Source organism: Geotrypetes seraphini, chromosome 12 (assembly GCF_902459505.1).
Source record: "Geotrypetes seraphini chromosome 12, aGeoSer1.1, whole genome shotgun sequence".
Taxonomy (NCBI): Eukaryota; Metazoa; Chordata; class Amphibia; order Gymnophiona; family Dermophiidae; genus Geotrypetes; species Geotrypetes seraphini.
Genome location: NC_047095.1, coordinates 37,099,220 through 37,118,479, shown reverse-complemented (window position 1 = coordinate 37,118,479; position 19,260 = coordinate 37,099,220). Strand labels below are relative to the sequence as shown.

The 19,260-nt window shown below is 45.0% G+C and overlaps 1 protein-coding gene across 3 annotated transcripts in view; it reads right to left on the bottom strand.

Annotated features, from left to right (window-relative positions):
• The window catches only part of FUBP1 (far upstream element binding protein 1), a 288,549-nt gene that overhangs the window by 171,314 nt on the left and 97,975 nt on the right, over positions 1-19,260 (bottom strand). For all 3 annotated transcript variants that reach the window (XM_033916010.1, XM_033916009.1, XM_033916011.1), the window contains 4 exons: positions 6,945-7,107; positions 6,753-6,851; positions 6,563-6,664; positions 6,325-6,427 (listed from right to left, as the gene is read on the bottom strand). In XM_033916010.1, the coding sequence (XP_033771901.1) occupies positions 6,325-6,427; positions 6,563-6,664; positions 6,753-6,851; positions 6,945-7,107 (467 nt within the window). The remainder of the gene's footprint in view (positions 1-6,324; positions 6,428-6,562; positions 6,665-6,752; positions 6,852-6,944; positions 7,108-19,260) is intronic.

The window sequence follows — 19,260 nt, the reverse complement described above, 5'->3', positions numbered from 1 at the left end:
GAGTCTCTAAATTTTTATAAAAAGTCTCTCTTAAGATGTCATGGAGAGGAAGTTTGAGAAATTCCCTTGGAGGCTGGTCAAAGTCCAGAGCATCAAGGAATGCCTTGGATTTCTTCGACTCAGCCTCCAAGGGAATAGAAAGAGATTCACACATCTCTTTTAAGAAAGAGGTAAAAGATGTGGAATCCTGCTTAGAAGAAGGATCAGCAACAAGATGATCCTCTTCATCAGAGGAACACTCACCCTCAGACAGAAAGGGCTCTTCAGAGTCATCCCACAAATCAGGGTCCCGAATCTGAGAGCCACGGTCTCGAGACTCCGGAGTGGAGGGTTCCAGGTGTCGGGTTTTGCGCACCGACTTACCCGACCTCATAGACACGGTACCAGGAGATGTGACATGCTGCGTTGGTACCGAAGTCTGCACCGCCTGGTGTTGAGCTCTCGGTTCCGGTGCTAAGATTGGCATCGAAGTCGAGGAAGCAGTGTGAACCGGTACCGACAAAGTGGATGCCGATAAAGGAGGGCGCTCCACTGTTGGTACCGGTGGCTTAGACCGGACCGGGACTGGAAGGCTCGGTGTCAAAAGTGCGGGAAGGAGTTGTTGCAACTGCTCCTTAAGTTGCACTTGCAGGACAGCAGCAATCCGCTCGTCTAGCGAAGGCACCGGTACCGCCTTTTTCTTCTGCGGTACCTGTGGTGCCGCTCTACGCTCCGAGGATGAGGAACCCGATGTCGAGGGGCTCACCTCAATAGGAGTGGAGCGCTTCCGTGGGCGCCTCGAGGTCGGCAGGATTGGACTCGCTGCTACTGAGACCGGAGGACGCTCCAACGGAGATGGCTTCTTAGCCGGTTTACCTGAGTGTTGCGGCGTCGATGAAGTGGGTGCCGACTGAGGTGGTGCCGATGCCGGTGTCGATGTCGCAGGGTCAGACATATCGGCACCAAAAAGCAAACATTGTTGGATTTGTCGGTTTTTTTAATGTACGTTTTTTCAAAGTGGCACAGCGGGTGCAGGTAGAAGCCTGATGCTCTGGACCCAGGCACTGTAAGCACCAATTGTGCGGGTCCGTAAGAGAGATAGGCCGTGCACACCGCTGGCACTTTTTAAAACCTGGCTGGGGGGGCATGAAAGGAAAAACGGCTTCTGCCAAATCGAAGGCCGAGGCCTCGATGGCGGCAGTAGGCCCCGCCGGGGCAAAACCGACGAAATGAAGAAAAAAGAAAAAAACTGTGGTTTTTTTTTAAAGAAAATAATAAAAGAAAAAAAGGAAATATAATTTCCAAAAAGATTTCGCGAGCGGGAAGGCGACAGAAAAAAATCTTTTCAACAGCCGTTGAAAAGTGCGACTTCTTAGCTCCGCGGAAACTAAGAAACTGGGGACCGCGCACTTCTGTCGGGCGGGAAGGCACTTGCGCGTGCGGCCTACTAGAACTTTCCAAGTTCTTAGAGTGCAATCACTCTAAAATTGTCCGTACCGGGGCTCCGTCGGTGCCGTCACCCATCAGTCAAGAATATGCTGCCTGCTTGTCCTGGGATAAAGAGGAGTCCGGGACCTTGAAAAAAGATCGAGGTGGTGGGGAACGAGGCCGACGAGGACCTCCAGCACGAGACCCTACCTGGACCTGGAACAGTCCCCAAAGAGCCTCGAAGCACGGGGAAAAAAGGGGATTTGAATCCAGCCTCGAACAGAGGCGCCTCGATGGAGAGGAATACTTCAAGGCAGAAACAGAGTGAGTCTTCTTAACAGCCTCGAAACCAGACAGATAAAGTACAAGGCCTGGAGTGACCAGGTGAAGATGCAGTCGAGGACAAGGCCCGAGGCCCAGTCGAGGATGAGGGACAAAGCCTCAGAGACCAAGCAGGGTGCGCCTCAAGGACATGCTCCCACTGGCTTGCAGGAAAGCCGGGTTGAGAAAGTTCCCTCAAGAGCCTCGAAGGATAAGGAAGAGAGGGATCCGAAACCCACCCCAAACAGAGGGGCCTCGATGGAGAGTACTTCGAGGCAGAAGCAGATTGAGGCATCTCGACGGCCCTGAAGCCAGACAGCTGGAGTACAAGGCCAGGATTGACTAGGCGAAGACTCAGTCGAGGATGAGGCACAAGGCCATAGAGACCAAGCAGGGTGTGCCTCGAAAATATGCTCAGTCTTGCAGCAAGCTGGGTCAAGGCCAAGACCCTGCCTGGGTCTGGAAGGTTCCCACAAGAGCCTCAAAGGACAAGGAAGAGAGGAGTCCGAATCCTGCCTTGAACAGAGGTGCCTCGAAGGGGAGGAGTACCTCGAGGCAGAAGCAGAGCAAGGCTTCCTGATGGTCTCAAAAACCCGATAGCTAGAATACGAGGCTTGGATTGAACAGGCGAGGACTCAGTCGAAGCACAAGGTCTCAGGTTGAGGCACGAGGCCTCAGATCGAGGATGAGGAACGATGCCTCAGAGACCAAGCAGGAAGAGCCTCAAAGACATGCTCTGACTGGCTTGCAGGAGGCTAGGTTGAGGCTGAGACCCTGCCTGGGTCAGGAAGGTTCCCTCGAAGGACGAGGAAGAGAGGAGTCCAAATCCTGCCTCGAACAGAGGAGTCTCGATGGAGAGGAGTACCTCGAAGCAGAACGAGGCATCTTGACTGCTTCGAAGCTTGACATCAAGAGTACAAGGCCTGGATTAACCAGGGGAAGACTCAGTCGAGGATGAGGCACAAGGCCCAGAAATGTAGCAGGTTGCGCCTCGAGGACTGGCTTGCAGGGAGCAGGGTCGAAGCTAGAGCAAGTTGAGCAAACACAGTGCTAAGCTCCCTGATCCCGTCCGGAAAGTTGCCACCATACCAATGAGACTGGTATTGAAGGTGTAGTAGTGCGCTCCATAGAGGGCAACCTCGAGGATGAGTATTCCCTATTAATGGAGGCATGCTTTGAAGGTCTGGTAGAGGCTGGCACGACTGCACTCGTTGCCTGGATTGCCTGAGACTCAGCTGGAGGCTTTCCTGAGGTAGCATACCTGGGGAGGAAAAAGGAGACTTACCAGAGACCGGAACCTCAAGAGGCACAGCAGACGAACCTCGAGGTATTGGAAGACAAGGCAGCCACTGGGGAGGGGGGGGGGGAGGGGGGGATCGAGGCCAAGGTCATCTCTGAAGACAACTACAAGAATTTTGTTCCGAAGGGTAGCAGAGCACGAGCAGAGCTCAGGACAATTTTCGGGTCCTAAGAAGTAAATAGCCCAGCCACACTACCAACACTTGTTGAACACGGTAAAAGGCCGGGAGAGAAAAAGAAAATATAGCCGTAGCCGAAGGAGGGCCAGCAGCAGGGTCTACGCCCAAGCAAGGCCCGCTGGATGAAAACCAGCGGGAAAAAATACAAATGGTTGTTTTTTGTTTAAAAATAAGACACGTCGCACAGCGACTTAAAAGAAAGCAAAGAAAGCTGCGGTGCGAGAAGGCAAGTAGGAAAACGGCAGAGCTGTAGAACAGGGCTTCTTGGCTCCGCGGAAAACAAGAACTGAGGACACGCTGAGGAGACATGCGCCCTGACTTGGGCAGGAGGGCACTCGCGCATGCACGGTACAGCACTCGCAAACTTTGAAGATCTTCAAGCAAGTTTGCTTGCGAGGCTGTCCGCTACAGGGCCCCGTGGATGATGTCACCCACATGTAGAGAATATGCTGCCTGCTTGTCCTGGGATAAAGAGGATGCTGAAGCACCGGGCCGATCAACCTTCCTCACCCGACGTCAATTCTGACGTCGGAGAGGAAGTTCCGGGCCAGTCAATTGCTACCTGGCTGGCCCGGAACTTCCTCTCCAACGTTAGAATTGACTTTGGGTGGGGAAGGCTGGTCCCGGCGCTTCTGTATCCTCTTTACATGGAATCAGGGAGAGCTCAGACACCGCCATCTGTTCCCCAATGGCGGCGGACAATGGTGGCCTGTTCCACGATTGCGGTGGTGAAGGCGTGTGAGAGAGCAGGGAGAGAGAAAGAAAGGGGGCATAGAGAAAGACAGACAAAGAAAGAAAGAAAGAAAGGGGGCAGGGAGACAGAAAGAAAGGGGGCAGGGAGATAGAAAGAAAGACGAGCAGAAAAAAAAAGAAGGGGGCAGGGAGAGAGGAAGAAAAAGTTGGGGGAGGGAATGAGGTCTGGAGGAGAAGAAGCATACAGGAGGCTGAAAGGGAAGAAATATTGGATGCACAGTCAGAAGAATAAAGTCCAACCAGAGACTCATGAAATCACCAGACAATAAAGGTAAGAAAATTGATTTTATTTTCAATTTAGTGATCAAAATGTGTCCATTTTGAAAATTTATATCTGCTGTCTATATTTTGCACTATGGCCCTCTTTTTACTAAACCACATTAGCGGTTTTTAGCGCAGGGAGCCCATGAGCATCGAGAGCAGCGCAGGGCATTCAGCGCAGCTCCCTGCGCTAAAAAACGCTATTGCAATTTAGTAAAAAGGGAGGGGGTATATTTGTCTATTTTTGTATAGTTGTTACTGAGGAGACATTGCATAAATCATCTGCCTTGACCTCTTTGAAAACCTCTGGAATATAAATGATAATTAATATTTTCTCTGCATAAAGTGTGCTTTGTGTTTTTTTAAATTTTATTGTTGGTAGATCATTTTGATTTGGTCATTTTAAAAGTAGCTCACAAGCCCCAAAAGTGTGGGCACCCCTGCACTATACACAGAATTATAATGTAATGCAATCATACTAACTTTGTAGATTTGAACTGCTCCTTTCAAAAATACTTTGTACATAATCTACAGTTTGTGCAAGATTCCACTAGATTAAAGAGATTTCTTCCTAGAAGTTCTTTAAGAGGATTTATTCCATAATTCCCATGGACCAACTCTTGTGTGGGACACAGGATTCTTTTTAAGTATCTAAAACTATGCCGCCTGAAACAAAGTAGTTGAGTGCTCATTTTAAAACAGGGGTTGTTTTCCATCAACCTCATGGGATATATTAAGTTGAAAATGCAACTCTATGAATCCCCAATTCCCTTTAAAAATATTGAGTTGTGAAGCAGCAAGATGAGGACTGATGTTGATTGGTGGCTCATGTTTGACCAAAAGTCTGAATTCTGACTAGCTAGGGGTGAGGAACTGCCCTGGACAAGTTCTGCTGCTGTTCTCAGCACAGGCACAAGTATTGCACTCACAGAATGCTCTACCTTCTTCCATAACTGCTGTGCTGCTAAAAGTAAGAAAGTGAGGAACTAAGCCCATGACAGAACTACCTGAAGAATGCACTATAGTCACCACTCATAGGTCACAGTAGAGACAGAGGGATTACAGATGCTGCTGGGTTGGGGGAGAAAATTCTAGGCAGAGGGGGAGAGATGGGGGAATGCTGGGCAGAGAAGAGGATATAGGTGGTACAAATTGGGAAGAAAGCAGATAAAGCAACACTGGTTTTAGTTTTGGGTAAGGCATGCATCACAAAAAGATAATTTAGGGAGATGGAACTTGTATACCGTATTTCCCCATATATAGGCCATGGCCTATATATGGGTTTTGCAAGCCGGCAAAGTGAGTGCAGCTTGCAAAACTGGGGCAGCCTACACAATTTTAAAAAATCATCCACTCCCCCTTACGTCCCTCGCTGGACGAACTGGAATCGCTGCTTCTCAAATCATAGCCAGCGGTGCAGGGCAGGAGAGATGTTTTTGATCTCCAGCCCGGTCCCGCATTGCTTCCTGTGTGCCTTTGCTGTCATTTCTCACGAGTCCCGCGAGAACTGACGGCAAAGGGCACGCAGGAAACAGCATGGGGCTGGGCTGGAGATTGAAAAGATCTCTCCTATCCTGCACCGCTGGTCACGATTTGCGGAGCAGCAATTCCAGTTCATCCAGTGAGGGAGTTAAGGGGGGTGGAGAAGATGGTTTATTTAAAAACTGTATAGGCCACTTCAGTTACTGGTAGATAAGCCTCAGCTAATACAATGGGGCAGCTTATCTACCAGTTTTAAAACTTGAATAGGCATTTTTTTGCAGCCTAAACACTGGGGCAGCCTATATGTAAGGAAATACGGTACTACTTTTTCTGTGTGGTTACAAACGAAGCAGTTTACATATTTTTTTAGACAGGTTCTTATTTTGTACCTGGGACAATGAAGTTTTAAGTGACTTGCCTGGAGTCACAAGGAGTTGCAGTGGAACTCAAACTCACCACCTCAGGGTGCTGAGGCAGCTGTTCTAACCACTAGGCCACTCCTCTACTTCTCTGGTACTGTGCATGAGTTTCTTGGCTCCTGATCTATGAATGATTGAACCTCCTTGTTTTTTTAATTTCAAGCAAAACATATGACATACTTAGTTTAGCAAAAATGACAAACCTGGCTTAAACTGAATTCTAACTCCTGCATCATTTTGTATTTTCTTGATCATCTCACCATTTCTACCTATTACGATTCCAACAGCAAACCGCGGTATTGGAACCTTGTAAAAAAGCAAAAATTAATGTTAAACAGACATGACCTAAATGAACAATACATCTTTAAGAATCTTTTAGAAACTTCTTAAATATGCTTAGCATAAGGGATGCTAAAGGCCTACATACACAAGTTTACTTACTTCAATTCCTTCGTTCCCTCCTAATCTTGAGCCATACTCATTTCGCACTTCTCTGAAACCCCCTTGGTCACGAATTAACTCCAACACCATTTCCTTGGCTTGCTAAAGTGGGATAAGAATTTAACAGTTGAACAGACCAGAATATTTTCTATTTTGAAATAAAAATGTTAAAAAATGCAATTAACTTTACTTGAACTTTGTAAGGGTCTCCTGTGATCCTAAGAGGTTTGTCTGCACCTGTATTCTGTGGACCATCTTGAATCATCACCATCTTGACACCTGTTCGTTCCTGTTTGACAACAATATCTCATTGAAAAATGTGTCAATAAATCTTGGTTTTCCCTTCAAAAATGAAAAATAGGCCACAAGTGAACAGTCTTACCTGAAGCTGCTTGATTGTCTCTCCACCTTTTCCAATTACCAATCCTGCTTTACTGGCTGGAATCATTAATTCTTGGACTGCATTTCCTGGCCCATCACCATGATGAAAACCTGGTGTAGGTCTCCCTTTTTCAACTATCTGATCAAGTAACCTTTTTGCTGACCTATCAAAAATAAACAGTAGTGAACATAAGACTAAATGCTGAACTCACACAGACCCCAAAAAAACCAAGCTGCTATAAAGTGGTGATGACACTTAATATTTCTGCATTATTTTTTATTTAAAAAAAACCCAAAAAATTATTGGGAGACTGGCTCTTAAAACCACATAACCTAACGTCAAAAGGTGTTGGGGACTATATGAGTGCTACTGTTTATTTCTGGTATTTAAAATGTTTTGATATTATTAATTGCATAGTTTAGCATCATGATGATTGTACATTACATTGAGCAGTTTTTGGAAAAAGGCAAGCAAAAAGGAAAAAGATTAGGTTCTTACCACAATCTTCTTTCTTGTAAATATGTCTAGTAGTCCTGAATGGTAGGTTTTGTCCCTGAGCCGCAAGTTGCTGCAAAGGATGACACACATCTTTTGACTCCACCTCCTTCCCAGAGGACTGTGCCATGCTCCCTCACATTCATCCCAAAGAAGTATAAAATACTCTTAAAGGAAGACAAGAATAAGGAGGGGTACCAGGAATATCCAACAGTCCAATTCTGTTCTGCTCTTTAACAAGTATAACAAACAAGGTTAACAAAGATCAAAATAGAAATGGAGCACTAACATTTATGGAGCTCATAGCTACTCAATCATTTATCAGGATTCATCCTAGCTGAGCAGAAGCAGCATTCTCCAGTCTCAACTAGAGGTCTGCACGGGAACGGGGATCGCGGGAATCCCCCCTAACCCACCAGACTCCCACGGGGACCCCCCTCTGGCCCACGAGACTCCCACGGGGATGGAAGGCTTTGGAAGCAGGGTTCATCCATATAATATAATGGACACGTCAGCCTTAGTAAAAGAGGGGGTTTATAAGTTAATTACCTGAACAGAAAACAAAAAAAGGGTTAGACCAAAGAGATTCCACAAGGAAAACAGCAGCGCAAACACAAAAGAAACTGTGGAATTGATGATCCTGTCAGAAGTAATTGCTGCTTTTTATGGGGACGGGCGGGGATGGAGGTAATTCCTTGCAGGGATAGGTGGGGACGAAGAGGATCCTGGTAGGGACGGGAGGGGATGGGTGGGATTTCTGTCCCCATGCAACTCTCTAGTCTCAATATACACCGACTGACTCTGTTGACAGGATAGGTGCCTCAGGCCTACTAGACACATCTACTAGAAAGAAAATTTATTGAGGTAGGAACCTAATATTTCTTTCTAGCGTAATGTGTCGGGTAGTTCTGAACGGTAAGGTCGTACCAAAGTAGTTCCCTGAATTTAAGATGGAACCTCTGAGCCTGCCTTCAATACGGAGGACCCAAAGGCGGCAATCTTCCTGGCTGCCAAGTCCACTCTATAAAATTTGGTGAAAATATGAAGAATAGATCTTGTGACCACCCTATAAATCTCCTCTGGTGAGAAAACCCGAGACTCCACCCATAAAAAGCTACGCTTCTGGTAGAATGTGCTCACATCAAAATCAGTAGCTGCTTACCACAGCCAACATATGCTGACGAGATTGCCAGTTTGATCCATCTGGCAACAGAGGCCTTAGACTCCGTCTTACCGCGCTTGGCCTGACTAATGAGCACAGAGGTGATCTGAGACCCAAAAGTCATTGGTCACCTCCAGATAAATGAGCTCTCTCTGAACGTCCAGGAGTTTCATCACCTGATTCTTTTTCTTAGACTCTGTGTGATGAAACACGAGTGGTCAGGCTTCTTGGTTGACATAGAAGGCTAAAACAACCTTCGGCAAAAATGATAGACTTGTGCTTAAAGAAAGCCCTGCTTCCATAAATTTGAGGAATGGCTTCCTGCATAAGAAAGCTTGCAATTCTGAGACTCTTTTTGCAGATATAATAGCTACCAGAAACACCATCTTGACCATGAGATCCAGAAGATATGCCTCCTGCAAAGGTTCAAGGGCGCCTCACTGAGCTCATTAAGGACCAAACTGAGACTCCAGGATGGGAAGGGTGATCTCAGAGGATGCAATTGAAAAGCCCCCTTTAAATATCTTGCTATGCCTGGATGCGAGGTCAAAGACATCTTGTCCCATAAGCTCTGAAGCAGGAGAGAACTGCAACCTGGACTTTCAATGAAGCAACTGCCAGGCCCTTCTCAAGGCCTGCCTGTAAGAACGTGAGAATCTCCTACATCAGAACTTTGAAAGGCTACACGTCATCTTTGGCACACCGGTGTTGAAACAGTTTCCAGGCCTTAGTATAGGCTGCAATGGTTGAAGGCTTTTTAGCACTAAAGAGAGTGGATATGACCACCTCCGAGTAACCTTTTCTCACTAGGGCTGCCTGCTCAAGAGCCATGCCATATGTTCTGAATTTTCTATGGGTACTAGGTCAGAGTCAACAGATCCATGTGGACTGGCAAACTTATAATCTTGTCCCTCTGTAGCCAAACTAGGTCTGTGTACCAAGGCCTGGAGCCATGAGAACTATCAGGCCTGGGTGAATCACAATCCTGCGGATGAACCATCCTATCACAGGCCATGGGGGAAACACGTACAACAGCTCTGAACTGTGTGTCCTTTAACATCAACCCCATCACTGGGTAATGAGGTCCGCTTGGTAACCTGGGCTACCAGCGAATCCACCTTAGGTTAATCTGCTAGAAAACAGGAGCCACCGGGTAGAGCTTGGCCATAATTCCAGCTACCCTCAGGGAGCCCTAGGGGACCTCCCAGTAATCCATGATGAGCTTTCATAATGTCTGGATGTGAAGGAACGTATGTGATATGAGCTATGGAGCCACTCATTACTGAGAACTGTAGGCTTGCAGGGATTCTAGTTTCAATTCTCACAACAAATCCGCAGTAAGGCCAGGAAGCGTTGTTGCCTTAAATAGGTGCCACACCGTCTGATCCTCTTTGTCCAGAGTGATCATTGCCTCCTTTCAGCAGCCTCATTCTGAGAGCCAGAATCTTCCAGGAGAGAAGTAGCTCCATGGGATAATAAGGGCATGGATCCAGAACCCCACTCATCCCAGTCTTTGACAGACTGGGCTTCTGGCTCTGGCAGCAGGTCTGTCTCTGATCAGGAAGTCACATAGGGGAAGTCCCCGCTTGCTCAGTCCTGGATGCACCTGCAGAGGACGTGGCCCAAACCTGACAATTTAAATATGCTCTCCACATCAGACTCGCAAAATCAGGAGTGAATCCCTGACTGGACAGGCCAAAGGGCCCTTGGAAAGACTCACTTTTCCTACTCTTGGGCTCTGCGGTGAATACGTGACTGCGTTTCACCAGTTCATTGTCAAACAGCCCCAGAAAGGGTCTCCTCCCTGAAAAAAAAGCTTCCTGTTCTAGAGAACCTAGAGATGGCCGAGTACATTGCTCCTACCCCCCACCTCTTTGAATACTCTGCGGCATGTGTTATATGGACGCTCCTCAGCCGACCAACCAGAACAAACCTGGCATGATAGAAAGGCCCAAGGAGTCCATCACTATCAATTTTAAGCAAAATTGAGGGGTGTTGAGGCAAATAGAAACAAAATTTAAAAAAAAAAAATATTGGGAAATCCAAGCTGGCCACCACAGCAGCAATTCTGGCACCAAAGAGAAAACTGAAAAATCAAAAAATGTTTAAAAAAAAAAAAAAAAAAAAAAAGATTTCTGGAGGTCGGGGAAACTATCCTTGGTTCAGGAAACCTCGAAAACCACAAAATTCATATACCCCCCACCACCACTAACTTTCCCCTTAGGTTATAATAGCCTTACCTACAGTGCCATGTGAAGCATGTCTGTGTCAGCTCAGAGCTTGCAGCTGAGAAGCTGGATAAGACTGTGCCTCAAATTCTAAACAGAAAATGTGATCTTCTAGCTGCCAGTGAGACTGAACCCCTTACACTCCTAGCTTTATGACGGCAGGAGAAAAAAAAACAATCAGCTCTGATAAAGCCCAAACGGCCAGGCACAGAGCCAAACAGCCTATGCTCAAGCTCTTGCTAAGTCAAGGATATGAGCAATCGACTGGGAAAAGGACCCCCAAGCTCCAAAAATATTAAAGCAGGCTGGCTAGACAGCTGTCCCTAAGGGCTGATCCTGCTAGTAGCAGACAGACTTTCGCCACACGAGTCTATGTCTTCTCTTAAGCCAGGGGTGTCCAATGTCGGTCCTCGAGGGCCGCAATCCAGTCGGGTTTTCAGGATTTCCCCAATGAATATGCATGAGATCTATTTGCATGCACTGCTTTCATTGTATGCTAATAGATCTCATACATATTCATTGGGGAAATCCTGAAAACCCGACTGGATTGCGGCCCTCGAGAACCGACATTGGACACCCCTGTCTTAAGCAGAGATCCCACCATATGGGAACCTCTGTGCACGAAAGCCTCGAACTTCGGACACAGGAAAAAAACAAACAAACGCAGAGAAGATCAGAAAGGTAACCTCTCAACTTGCTTGCAAAAGGGAAAACTTAGGGAGCATGGCACAACCCTCTGGGAAAGAGGTGGAGCTGAAAGATGTGTGACATCCTTCAGCAGAAACTTGCAGGTTCAGGGCTAAAACTTACCATTCAGGACTACTAGACATATTGTAATAGAAATTTAGTTTTTACCTGCTAATTCTTTTTTCCTTCATTCTAGACAGACCAGTTGAGAACCAACAGTTATGTCCATCAATAAGCAGATGAAGACAGAGTCTATTGAGTTACAAGCTTTAGCCTAGTAACCCAGTATTCCTGTAACAAAGCAGAAAATGAGATCTACATCCCCTGCCATGACAGTCATAGAAGGGATCACAATCAGGAGAAAACCCAGAAGACTCATGAGGCAGAAAACTTATGAGACATCCCAGCCAACACACCTACAAAGAGCTGCCTGGAAAATATAGCAAGAAAACACCAAAGGGGGAAAAGTTTCTGAACTTCTCTGGCTGAACACAAGGAAAGAAAATTAGCAGGAAAGACACAATTTTTTCTTCCAACCTGAGTTGCACTGAAGTTAAGAGGCAAAGACTGTTTTTCATATGTTCTGCTTTTCTTCTGTTCTCCATATAATGGAGATATGCAGGAGATAACATCTGTAAGCATTATTTATTGTGGCTATCTTGAGAACCTGACTAGCTGGATATGTCCCAGGAACTGAGTTGAAAATACCCGAGTTAAGCAATAGAAACTAAATACAAAGGCCTAGATTCACTAAACTCACTGGTCTGGATCATTGTTAGGCGATTCGTGACTGAGTTCTGCCAGGTGACCAATTCACTAAAAAGCCCCCATGCAAATTATCTGATCAAACACACAACCCATCTGCAGAGCGATCGCAACGCACCCGCAGACCATCCTGGTTGGCTGTAAATGCGATCCGTGCATGCGCTTGCTTTCCGCACAAGCGAGGTCAAAACAAATAATAATAACAACAGTTTATATACCGCAGGACCGTGAAGTTCTATGCGGTTTACATAAGATTAAAAGAAGGTACAAATTGATTGAGCTTAAAGGAGGTGAGGAAAAGTGGTTAAGAGGTCAAGGGAACCGTTATTGAGGGGAAAGAGATGTACAGGTCAACTGATTCTTCCCAATGTGCATCACTTTGCATTGGTCCACATTGAATTTCATCTGCCATTTGGACGCCCAGTCTTTCAATTTCCTAAGGTCTTCCTGTAGGTTTTTCACAGTCCGCATGCATTTTAATAACTTTGAACAGTTTATTGTCACATGCAAATTTAATCACCTCACACATAGTTCCAATTTCTAGTTCGTTTATAAATAAAGTTAAATAGCACCGGTCCAAGCACCAATCCCTATGGCACACCACTATTTACCCTCCTCCACTGAGAAAAATGGCCATTCAACCTTACCCTGTTTTCTGTCTGATAACCAATTCTTAATCCAGAATTGAACATTGCCTCCTATCCTATGACTCTAATTTTCTGAGGAGCCTCTCATGAGGAACTTTGTCAAAAGCCTTCTAGAAATCTAGATACACTAAGATCAACCAACTCGCCTTTATCCACGTTTGCTCAAACCTTCAAAGTAGTCAAGCAAATTGGCGACGCAAGACCTCCCTCGGATGAACCTATGCATGTTCCACAATTTTATATTTTTTATAATTATTTCCACTATTTTGCCCAGCACAGAGGTCAGGCTTACCAAGCTGCAAATTTTCCAAATCTCCTCTAGAACCCATTTTAAAAATTGGTATAACATTGGCCATCCTCCAATCTTCAGGTACTACAGATGATTTTAATGACAGGTTACAGATCACCAATAGCAAATCAGTAATTTCATGTTTGAGTTCTTTCAGTACCCTGGTATTTATGACTGTTTGGAGTCAATCGGTCTTTCTGGCAAAGTCTTAAATTGGTTCCAAGGTTTCTTGAGTAAACAATCTTACCAAGTCCACAGTGATAACAAACAATCCTGCAGTTGAACAAACACTTGTGGAATTCCGCAGGGCCCCCCCTTTATCCCCTACCTTGATTAACCTTGCCCCATTGGGGAATCTACTGCAAAGCTTAAGTCAAATTCTATATCTACGCAGATGACATCACCATAGTTCTTCCCCTCACAAACCTAACCTCCGAGACAAAGAATCACCTGGCTTTCATCTTAAAACAAATCGAATTATGGATGACAGAATTCAAACTGAAACTTAACTCAGATAAAACCAAATTTTTTCTGGCAAGTCCAAACGATAAAATCAAAGACTCAAAAATTTCCTTGAACGGTCAGGACTTCCCTATTGTCGATTCCATAAAAATTCTGGGAGTGACTCTCGACCGATACCTTATTTTAGATGCTCACATGGATCTACTGACCAAAAAATGCTTCTCAACATTATGGAAGCTAAGAACCATCAAAAAATACTATGATGCAGCATCATTCCATCTACTAGTACAATCTTCTATTCTAAGCATGCTAGACTATCGCAACATTATTTACTTGGGATCCTTCATTAAAACCCTTTGAAAATTCCGAATTATTCAAAATTCGGCAGTACGTCTGATTTTCGGTTTAAAAAAATGGGAACACATAAGTTCCTATTATCAAAAACTTCACTGGCTCCCCCTCGAGGCTAGAGTTTTATTTAAATTTTCTTGTCTCTGTTTCAAATCAATCTTCGGTTTGGCCTCTATGTACCTGGTCTCCCACTTCAATTTGGGTTACACTATTAGGCCCACACGTAAAATCCACATATTTACACACCCAACAATAAAGGCCTGCCGTTACAAAAGATTCCTGGACAGAACTCTAGCCTTCCTGGCAGGTAAGCTGAACGACTGGCCGGGTAACATTATCATGCTCTCTTCATCCTATATTAGTTTTAGAAAATTAGTAAAAACGAAAACTGTTCAACCAATTTGTCACCTAAGAATTTGTTGTTCATTATCCCTCATACTCTGTATACTGAATCCATTGCTTCTACATTGTAACTGCGTCGCTGACTGTCCAGCTCCTCTTATTGTAAACCGCCTCAAATTACCATGGCTTTGGCGGTATATAAGAAATAAAAATTATTATTATTATTATACCATCCGGACAAGGTGATTTATCACTCCTTAACTTGTCAATTTGGCTTAGTACGTTTTCCAAGTTCACAAAGATTTCTTTCAATTCCTCTGCCTCACCACCCTTGAAAACCATTTCCGGTACATCTTCTTCCATAACGACCAAAGCACAGAATTCATTCAGTCTCTCCGTTATGACTTCATCCTACCCGAGTGCACCTTTTATTCCTTGATCATCTAAAGGTACCACGAATTCCCTCACAGGTTTTCTGCTTTTGATGTACCTAAAAAAATTGTTACTATGAGTTTTTGCCTCTTTGGCAAGTTGTTCTTCATATTCTTGTTCAGCTTTCTTTATCAATGCTTTACATCTAACTTGCCTGTGCTTATGTCTCCTCTTTTCTTCATTGGGATCCTTTTTCCATTCTTTAAATGATGTTTTCTTGGCTGTAATAGCCTCTTTCACTTCACCTTTAAAACACGCTGGCTCTTGTTTTCTCTTCTTTCCACCTTTAATATGTGGAATACATCTTGTCTGCGTTTCCACAATGGTATTTTTGAACAACATCCATGCCTGGTTTACACTTCTGACTTTAGCTAAAGACCCTTTTAGCTTCTTTTTAACTATTTCTCTCATTTTATCGTAATCACACCTGTGAAAATTAAATGCCGCTACAGCAGATTTCTTTAGTGACATCACTCCAGTTATCAGCTCAAAGTTGATCATGTTATGATCACTGTTTCCCAGTGGGCCCAACAAAGTTATCTCCCGTACTATGTCCTGCATTCCACTAAGGAACAAATCTAAAATAGCTCCCCCTCTTGTCGGCTCCTGGACCACTGCTCCAAGAAGCAGTCATTTATGACATCAAGGAATTTTACCTCCCTAGCACTCCCTGATGCAGTATTTATCCAGTCAATGTTGGGGTAGTTGATGTTGGTTCCGTTTTCTCTGGGTGATGTGGATGATTCTTGACGAAGCCGAGGAGGCGAAACAGGGATGACCCTGTACAATCTCTGCAATTGAAAGCAGGTGGAGCAGATGAAAAAACGCCGCTATTAAAAGCCGCCATTGGAAGCTGTTGCAGTGAGCAGAGAACGGCTCAGTCTATAATATCAGCTAAGTGACTTTGGTTTGCTTTGTCATTAGCCAATTTTTGACAGAAGGATTTCTTTTCATGGGACTATTTTTTCAAATTATGCACAGGAGTTTTTTGATAGCTGTATTACTTGAGAGGTTTTTTTTTTGCCATATGAAGCTAAACTGAGGCCTTTTTCTCCCATTTTTGGGATTTTTAGATCTTGGTTCTAGTTTTCTTCTTTTTTGTGTGTGCCCACCATGGAGGTTATCCCTACAGAGGATTGTGTAGAGTATTATAAATGTGGAAGTTGTTCTATGTGCCACTTAATGATGGAGGGAGCTGTGTTTGAACACCCCATCACCCATGTTCAATTTGCACTACAAGACTCTACTACATGTCAGTCTAGTGGGGTTATTTACTGTATACAGTGCCATTGCGTTCTGCTGTATATAGGACAAACCTCAAGGAGTTTGAAACTTAGACTGCAAGAACATAAGTCATGTCTACATACAAACAGAATGGAAGAACCGTTAGTAGCTCATTGTAAGCAATTCCATCATGAGTTTTCTGTTTTGAAATGTACTGTATTGGAATACTGTAAACCTCTTATGAGAAGAGGTCACTGGCAGTGCTTTCTTCGTCAAAGGGAACAGCGATGGATTTTTCATCTAGATACTGTCCACCCGAAAGGGTTAAATAATCGGGTTGAATGGTCAGCCTTCTTTTGACAATCCTATTAGTAGAACTGTATACATTTTAGAAAAACTTCCTTATGCTATTAATATCGGCCAGACGAAGGAGTTAAGTGTATAATTTTTGAATGATTGTGAACTTGTTGCGACCTCCTCCCCTGGCATGACATCAGCTAAGCAGGAGTTTCCAATATGTGCCCGAATCAGAGCTCGGCAGGAATACGCCAGTAGGAAGGAGGAGCCTTAGTTTAACCTTGAATACATGTCTGGCGTCTGAAAGCCAAGTGCCATTTTTGAAACTGTGATAGTTTGTGCGGGAGCGTATACTCACAGGAGCGCTGGTTATGAGTTTTCTTCAACCTCTGACGTAGCTAAGAATTAGCAAAATGGGGACTCCCTGTTGGGTTTTTGTGAAGGGGAACTTACTGCACTGAACCAGAGAATAGCAGCAGGAAATTTACAATGCTGGATCCCAGGTGTACAGCTAAGAACCCTTCTATGCATTAGAATAAGCAGTTCCACAATGCTATCTGTGTTGCTCAGAATATTTATTTTGCTTGATTCAATTCCCTCTTTAACATCTGCAAGATATGAACGCAAGGACAGTGTGGCTGCCTGGCAAATCTTTCAATGAAAAAAAACAGGATTCGGCCGAAGATACAGCCAAAGTCCTGAAAGGAAAATGGCAAAGACCACCCTGCCAAAATATATGCTGAAGACACTGCCTCCCAGAGCCCATGAGCCTGTCACCTTAGAGGCCACCAAGCTTCTTAAAAGATCCCTAAAAAGAACAAAGAGGTGATCAGAGCAAAAAAAGTCATTTGTGTGACATGCAGGTACAGTATCTCAACAAGTCCTTGAAGATGTCCAAAAGGTACAGCAGATTCTGGAACTGATCAGGTTAGTCTTCCTCCACGAAAAGCCAGAAAGAACAAGGGTTGAATTCAAGTGAAAACCTGAAATCATATTAGGTAGAAAAGGCAGCACTGGACACACTGTGAAACACAGAAAAGGGTCGCAGCAGGATAGAGCCCGAAGCTCAGAATTGCACCTCAAAGCAAACACATGAAATACCACCTTTAAAGTAAAGACCTCAACCGTAGCCTTCTGAAGGGGCTCAAAAGGAGCCCACTGCAATGCCTGAAGCATAAGATTGAAATTCTGGGCAAGGGACTCATGTTAGAGGCCACAACCTACTGACCCCTTTTAAAAACCAGACAATATCCGGATGAGCTGCTGAGGAATTCTGCAAGCGGCCCCCAAAACAGTCCAAGGTCGCTACCTGCACCCGAAGGAAACTGGTGGCTAAACCTTTTGTGCAGCCCTCTTACAAAAAAAGTCAAAATCTGTGGTAAGAAGTACGCATCGGGTCAATGGCATGATGAGAGCACCAAGACTTGAACAAACACCAAACCCTGGCATATGCTGCTAAGGTAGACCTCTTTCACACTTGTAACAGGATAGTAATGACTTCATCTGAGTGTCCCATTTTTCTTAAATACGCCAGCTCAAAAGCCAAGTTGTAAGACCAAAGCAGGATGGATTTTTCAGGAGAAAAGGTCCCCGATGCAGCAGGTTCGGGTCCACCAACAATCAGATCAAGTCCAAATGCCATTGTCTTCTCGGCCAATCTGGGGCAATGAGAACCACCAGAACCAAATGATGGCTGATCCAGAAGAGAACCCATCTGATCAGAGGCTAGGGAGCAAACACAGAGAAGAAAGTCCATCAGCCAGGGCTAAAGTAGAGCATTTAGCCCCTCTGGCCCTTATTCCTTTCCTCTGCTGAAGAACCTTTGAACCTTGGTTTTGAAATGCAATGCCATCAGGTTCAAGGTAGGCATGCTCCATTTCTGCATCACCAGCTGAAACGCTGCTGGTGACAACCACTCTGCCAGCCAGTGTCTCTGCAGAACACATGTCTGTATCATCCACGTGCCACTCCCCCCCCCCCCCAAAAAAAAAAATAAAAAAAAAAAAAAAGATGATCTTGGGGCTCCAACAAAGGACAAGTCCTCATCAGGCAAAAATGCATCTGAACACAAAAAGTCTTTGTTCCACGAGACTCGTGGCTGCTTGAACAAAGATGATGGACTGGACCAGAGCCGATAACGAGAGGGGGTCAAATGGGGGAGGACGTGGAAGGCTAACCCCACCTGAAAAACCAGAGACCCCCGGGGAAAAAACATGACCCCCAGCCACCTGCAAGTAAGCCTTGTACATGGCTAAAACAAAATCTGCGGAAAAAGCCTCCTGGTGGCAAAGTAGGACTCAATGCAAAAGGCAGGAAACACAGCAGAAACCTGTTCCTGTCTCTAAGACAGGGGGAAGGTCGCCTGAGGCTGCAGGCAAGATGGTGGAGCTTTCCACCAAAACCGGCCTAAAATCCGCTGAAAAGAACTCCCCCAAGACCTGCAGCGGTAAAAAAAAGCCTGAACAGACATAACCACTAAAGCAGGCAAGCCAGCAGCAGTGAAAAGGGAGTTCCCAGCACCTTATTTCCCTGACCATTGGTGGCTGAGGAAATCCCAGTATGGGAGGTAGGGGAAGCCTTGGCTTCCCCACTGCCTGCTGCCGATGAGCGGTCCATGTGCGAAGGGGAATCTGCCAGCACCTTAAGCTAACGAGGATTCCTCTTTGCGATGGACAGTGCACTTCGTGCACACCCCGGCCACATCAACCACATGCCTGAAGCACAATGAACACTTCTTCAGCTTAAAAGTGCTCATTGTGAAAGCCGCTCCTAGGGAAAAAAACAAAGTGCTGGTTAGCAATTAAACTCAATTTACCTTAATTGAAGGCTTTCCTTCAGACCGGTACTGCCTCAAGACTTTTTTTTTTTTTTTCCAATTCAACTTTAATTTACAATTCAATAGACGCCACTGGTTCTCTAAGCTATATATGCCTTG